This window comes from Tupaia chinensis, unplaced genomic scaffold, assembly GCF_000334495.1.
Source record: "Tupaia chinensis unplaced genomic scaffold, TupChi_1.0 Scaffold000335_1, whole genome shotgun sequence".
NCBI lineage: Eukaryota > Metazoa > Chordata > Mammalia > Scandentia > Tupaiidae > Tupaia > Tupaia belangeri.
The window spans coordinates 2736178-2742979 of record NW_006159829.1 but is presented as its reverse complement, the minus strand read 5'-3'; the positions used below and the strand labels follow the sequence as shown (position 1 = coordinate 2742979).

At 46.3% G+C, this 6802-nt stretch overlaps 1 protein-coding gene and 1 long non-coding RNA gene across 2 annotated transcripts in view; one reads left to right on the top strand and one right to left on the bottom strand.

Moving 5' to 3' along the window:
- Positions 1 to 730, top strand: part of CHRAC1 (chromatin accessibility complex subunit 1) — a gene marked incomplete at its 5' end in the record, with an annotated part of 2574 nt that extends 1844 nt beyond the window's left edge. Inside the window, 1 exon segment of the mRNA XM_014589193.2 lies at positions 337 to 730. Within this exon segment, the coding sequence (XP_014444679.1) occupies positions 337 to 446 (110 nt within the window).
- Positions 731 to 3388: 2658 nt separating this feature from the next.
- Positions 3389 to 6802, bottom strand: part of LOC106735234 (uncharacterized) — a 6568-nt gene continuing 3154 nt past the window's right edge. Inside the window, exon 2 of the long non-coding RNA XR_001370626.2 lies at positions 3389 to 6772. This is a non-coding gene — a long non-coding RNA (uncharacterized LOC106735234). The remainder of the gene's footprint in view (positions 6773 to 6802) is intronic.

Below are 6802 nucleotides of genomic sequence, written 5' to 3'. Positions count from 1 at the left end.
TTTTTTTTAATTTTTATTTATTCATTCATTTAATGTGACCAGAGAGACAGAGAGAGAGGGAGAGAAAGTGGGAAAGTAAGCCACCAGGTCCAGGACTTGAACCATGGTTGGCCATGTGGGAGTGCCCAGCGCCTTAACCACCGTGCCACTTGCTGGTCCCGCCCAGCGTGAGTTTTAAGCCACCGGGTTCAGGACTCAAACCGTGGTCGGCTAAGTGGGAATCCAGCAACATAGCCATTACGCTAACTGCTGGTCCCAGGAACTGGTACGTTTTGAAATAATGCTTTGCTGTATTCATACTCTTCCATTGCTGATATGAGCGTTTATGTTTTTAAGATATATTACCGAAGAAGATTCTAGCTAGTAAATACCTGAAAATGCTTAAGGAAGAGAAGAGGGAAGATGAGGATGACGACAATGACGGCCATGACGAAGCTGAATCCTAAGCCAGGGACGTGCTCAGGGATGAGCCTGTGGGCCCCTCCGGGCGGCAGTGGGCTTGAGTGAGCACAGCTGCGCCCCTGGGCCTCTCTCCTTTTCAGACTCCCAGCGCACCAATTCCTTGCTGGCTAAGAGGGAGCGTCTTGTGCACCTGCCCATGAAGAACCCAAAGAAAGTAGGCCAGACTGGCCCTCTGACGGCGCCCAGCGCCCTGCACCCTGCACCCTGCACCCAAGCTCCTGGGCACCTGTGCAGCAGCTCTGAGGCAGCCCGAGCTGGAGCGGCAGGCACTCCAGTTTACCAACACATTTTGAAGAGCTTCTAAGCATCACTTGTAAATTCATATATGTGTATTTTGAAATTAGTTTCTGTAAACAAGACTGTAATTTATAGGAATATGTTATATTTGAATTTTTATGCTGTGGGAAATTTGACCATTGTTCAAATTTTTTTTTTTAACTATAAAGAAATATGCTTTCCTTTTCTGTTGAAGATCTGTACGTATTTTTACAGTAAAACGCTTTGTGGAACTGGTTTGTGAGCCTTCTGTTCCAGTGCCTCGCTTCCTACCTGAGAGTTTGTGAAATTTAAAAATAAGCATTTCTGAGCCAGCTCCTTGGTGCTGCTGAAGAGAAGCCACACCCCACAAGGCAGCGTGCTCGAGCGCCAGCCTTGTCAGTCTGAAACACGCGGGACACGTGCAAGCGCCTGAGGCCCTACGGAAGGGATCTGGAGTAGGGGCCTCGCGGCGTGACCAGACCCTGTGGGGGCTGTTCGTCTTCGTCTCTTTCTCCTGCACACTATCCTGCACGAAGAAAAGGAATGAAAAACTAAGTAAGTATCTCTAATACTTTTACTGAGAGAAAAATGTTATCAAATCAGATACAAAACAGTTATTTCTACATAAGCATTGCTCTTACTTTTTTTTCTTGTGTTTAAATTTTTAGTGATTATTTTTACTGTCTATGAGATCATAAGTGCTCATTTTTTTCCCCATGTAGGGTAAACATTCAGTTGTCTTCTTAGTATCTCTTCTTTTAAAAGACGTTATGATTTATATCCAATAAAATCGTGATAGTTTAATCTTTGAATTTTCAAAATGAGTACTTTGTCACCAGTCCGTGCACACACCACACCCGAGTCCCTGTGCCCTCTCATAGTTATTTCCTTCCCCACCCAACCACTGATAAAACTTATTTTAAAATATTCAAAACACGGGACCCAGCAGTTACTGTAATGGCTGTGTCGCTGAACTCCCATGTAGTCAACCGCAGTTCGAGTCCTGGAACTGGTGGCTTAAACTCACGCCAGGTGCGTGTGCGTGTGTGCCCAAGATCCCAAGAGGAGAATGGAGGAGAAGGGATTGCGGCGTGGGCATCTCCCCTGGAGGGTGATTTCTCGCTTTCTGTCTCTCTGGTGAGTGCATACACCCTATAGCAAAAACCTCAGGCAGCATGGTGGTTAAGGGTGCTGGACTCCCACATGGATGACCATGGTTTGAGTCCCGGACCTGCCTGGTGGCTTGTGCGTGCTCTCTCTCTCTCGCTCTCTCTGTCTCTTCCTGGTGAGTCCACATGCCCTACAACACATTTAAAAACAAAATAGTAATAAAATTTTTTTAAAAACCCTCTTTAGGAAACAGGGTCTCCTCACTGTGAGGTAGACCCTCCCCTTGGCCTCCAAGGTCCTTGACGCCGACCTCGGCCCCACTGCTTTCCTGAGCAACCTCTCTCCCTGCTCATTCGGCTCCGGGTCCATGGGCTCACAGACACCCACCGCGTGTGCTCCGACCAGGGCGCCTTTCCTCACCCGTGTTCACTCATGGCGACCGCGAGGGGACACAGGCCACGAGTGAGAGCGCTGCTGTGCCCCCCGTGGCTTTTGGGTACTTCAGCCTGGACTAGCATGCCCCAGGGTCCGTGGGGACAAAGACGTGGTTTGGGATTCTGAGGGCAAGGACAGGGTTCTAGACACAGTAAGGAACAACAGGTGGTGTGGCGTGGCGGTGAAGGCAGCTGGATCCCACCTCGCCAACTGGGTAGTTGGTGTGTAGAACCCGGCGGCTTGAAAAGCACTGGTGTGTGTGCATGTGCGCGCCCTGACCCTGAGAGCAGAACGGAAGAGGGAAGCCGCGTGGCCGCCCCCCGGCCCAGGTGCGCTCTCTGTCCCTGTCCTGCTTGCTCTCTGCCTCCCCAGGGCGTGCGCGTGCTGGCTGGCTCACCGGTCCCATGGGCTCCCTGCGCGGTGGTCACCCAGACTGGCCAGCTGCAGGAACACTCCGGCGCGTGTGTGCAGGGAGAGCTGGGGTGGGGGCTGCAGTGACCATGCTCATGGAGCGCTCTCTCCTCCCCATCTCCTGGGCGGGCGCGAGCACCTGAAGCACAGCAACAAAGAGACCAGAACGCTAATTACTACAGGGCATTTAAAGTTCTCGTTTCTCTGATTCTTCATTTCGTCTGATGAATACATACTGTTCCTCAAAGCCAGAAAACGGCTTTACACAAGGACAAAACCTGGGCCTGCTTTCCACTAGGAGAGCCCATTCTCGGCTCTCGGTCACCGTCTCTATGTAAGCCCTCCTTTCCTTCCTCAGCATCACGAGGTCTTTTCTGTACAGACGGCAGCGTCCAAAAGTGCAGCAGGCCACCAAGGGTGTCAGTGCCGGTGTGTGTAAGCCCCACCAGGGCAGAGGGGCCTGCGGTACCCACAATGCGGAGTTCGGGCCCTCCTTGCACGTGACTGGGCCCAGCACAGTGGCTTGCCACTCCTCCCGGCAGCTGCTGGAGCAGCTCCGTCACTCTCCCAGACACCCCCCTTCTCAGTTCACACTAGCTCTGCCAGGCACACCCTCCGAGGCACAGCAGTGCCCTGCAGGCATGCTTTCACGCGAGAAGGCCGAGTTCAAGCAAATGCAAATGTAATCAAAGCACCAAGGATGAGGCAGCTGTAAATAGGAGGAATTTTATTTTATTTTTTTTGCTGACATACTATGAGGCAAAACAAAATTGACACCATACAAAATAACTTTATAAAATATCATTCACATCATATGTCATCAGATTTACAGCATTCTGTGCATGTTAGGGGTTATGTAAAGGGGTGAGAAAACACTAGGCCAGACTCTCAGTATTAGTTTATATACACACAGTAAGGAACAAAGGAGGAACTGTTAGGTTTCCATGGGTTTATTGCAAAAATAGTGCAAACTACTTAACCTAGAAAGCTGTAAAAACAAACTTTAAAGGACCCGGCTAAGCTTAAACACGACGATAGCTGCTCAGTGTCTTGCTGTTAGCTTTCTTGTCCATCAAACCACGCCCTGTCTGCTCATTTGGGGGTGAGCGCTGAGGGTGAGGAAACGTGAAGGCTGCTGGGTCTTTGGAGACCGGGTTGGCTGGGCTGCCAATGTCAGCAATACCTTTAGGATCATGCTACTTACTCAACGGCGATTTGGGAAAATACTCAGATGCCACATTGACAGCTTTGAGCTAAGAAGCAGTTTCTGCGACCTCTTGGTGACATGGAGAAAGGAATGGAGAAAGCAGCATGAACAGAAAGGATCCTGAACATTCCTGTCTGCTTATAAACATAGTATCCTTTTCCTCCTGGTGGGCTTGGGTAAAGTGTTACTCTGAAGTGGGCAATCTTTGAAGCAGACATTGCAGTAAATTTAAAAAGAAAAGGATACTGTATCTCCACATGAGTAACTTCAATTCTTTCCACAATCTATTGGGGTCCAAAAAGCATATATCGAAACAAAACAATAAAAGCAAAATAAAATGCTACATGTAAAAGCTAAAGAAACAAAATGCAGCATATTCAGGTTCTTTTTCTTGAGGTACCTATATAAATTTAATCACCTGCCCCAAAGTACTCTTGTTAGGTTAAAAACAAAACACTGCTGGGCCAATCGCAGGGCATTTATTATCACGGAGAAAGTGCAACAACGCCAACTTTATACGCAGCATACTAGAGGATGATTTACTCTTTATAAAATATAGCTTAAGTAGTAACCTGATGGAAGTCAAAAAATTAAAAACATTTAAGTAGAATCATTTTAAATTTTTTGAGATCCTGCAGCCAAAAAAAAAAAAAAAAAGTCTTCCAAATCAATTTGTGAAATTTTGCCACTAAGGAATATTGGTCTCTTGTAAAATTCAGAGATCTCTGTAAAATAGTAAAACTATATACTACAGGAGAGATCCCTAATTGTTTATTATTGGTATAAAATCAAATTCTTCAGACTCCAAAATATTGTGTTGCCTCCAAAGAGTGAAGTAAAAAAAGATCACCATAGTAGGAAAAGTCTAGAAGTGTAAACCTCCAAATAGAAAAGCACAGAAAGCCATCGGTCTCCTACCCTTACCTATCGGGAAGCTCTCCGAGCTCTGAGGCCGCCAGCTGCCGTGAGTACAGCTCGCCCCCTTCCCTGTCCACAGTCACTAGCACCTCTACCAGGTAGGTCAGTCCAGAGAGATGGAATCGACAACATTCCAGCTGCTGCTTATGAAATAAACTCTTAGAAAATATGCCAGTGGAAGAGGGGCATGAGTGAGTGAAAAGCAATGATAGGAGAACTTGATGTGTGTTTTGTTTTGTTTTTGACCACCCCTTCATTGGCACAGAAAACGAAGTGACAGCTACAAATATCTGCATAGAAGAGTCTGGAACTTATCGTCTGTAAAAGGGGAAGTTTGCTCCTGGACATTAGATTTGTTTTCTTCTCACAAGAAGGCAGTAGGGATCCTAATACACCATAGCACTTGGCAGGGGGGTACGTCAGATTCCACGGCCAGTTGGGCTTTTCTCCCCACCTGTAATCTAAAACTTAATTCATACGCATTTTTTTAATGCATTAGAGTTTAACATAAAAGGCACAAAATAAATAAAAATACTAAATAAACAAATGATTATTTCAAGTTTCACATGGAGTTGTAGCTCAGTTTGGTTACTTTTTCCAATTTAATTTGACAGACTTAGTAAATAGCACCCAACTGTTTAACTGAGGTAGATCCACATTGTAAAGAAAGCTGGGTCCCCTCCATTTTCACTCTAAATTGAAGATGCTTTTACAAGAACAAAAATCCATTTGAATCATATGCAGAAGTGGTGACAGGTGGCACTACCTGAAGAAAGCCTAGAACTTGAGCAGGTTTGCGAATGAGGCCTATGTCCAAATTTCACTCTCTATTACCCATAAAGAAACCTCAGACTGGAGGGAAGAGAAAAGCAAACATTTAGAAAATAACCCTGAAAAAGCCTTGACTTTCAGAACAGGTCTCTTAACCAACTGCCGCAGAAACGCACACTGGTCCATACCTCAAGCGATGGTAACAGCCAGACCAGGCCGCAGAGACTGAAGGGGGGTACCACTGAATGCGCCCCATTCCGACTCCAGAGAAAAGACATGCCGAGTTCTGATCTAGGGTCTTGATGGGGACAGTTTAAGCTCACTCTGCCTGACGTTTTTGCATACTCTGAAACTTACGAATTTAACATCTGATTAAGGCTTAAGTTAAAGTGGCATCACCACCGAGCGTCATGCGAGCGTCTGACATCCTCGAGACACACAGACCGTGGGACGGAACTAAAGACAACGACATAGAGCCTCAGAGCTGTGGTTAGCAGGTACTATAATTGGATCATCCATTTTACAATCCACATAGCAAACGAGACATTATACAGAGAGGCCACCGCATATAACCACAGTTTACACAGGAGTGGTCAGTGTACAAACAGCACTGCTTGGTTCCTACACCACGAGCACAAGACACGGTCACAAACCCGCTGCACAGGTGTAGACGCGCCCAGACGGTGCAGAGCACCACCTGGAGCGAGGCCCTCGTAGCTGCTCGACTGTTAGAAAACAGTAAACTCTAAATGGTCATAATACATTTTGATTCAAAATGTCCTCTACAATGTCTTATTGTGGGGGCACATTGGGAGGGGCGGGACCCACCTATGGAACTTCTGATTTCATTTTTGGTTCTTTTTCAATTATTTTATAAAAATAAAATAAAACTAGAAAAATTGATAAAACTAAGGGTTAAAACCCCTCAATACATATTAGGTAAATAATCTGAAATGTACCAGAGGTCAGAAAAATCTGGATTACTACATTCTCTTCTTGCATTTCATGAGTCATCAGCCACTTTGCTGCACAGAAACGTACAATTATTCTCTTAAAACTTCTTAAAAAATAAAAGCTCACTTGCCTCTAGCTATAAAACATTACCCACCTGCGGTGACCACATTAACACTCACTATCCAACCCAGGGCTCGGTGCAGCGCGGTGCTCAACCCCAGGCTGCAGGATTTGAGTTGTGGCCACCTGGCCTGGAAGGGCAGCCAAGACATCACC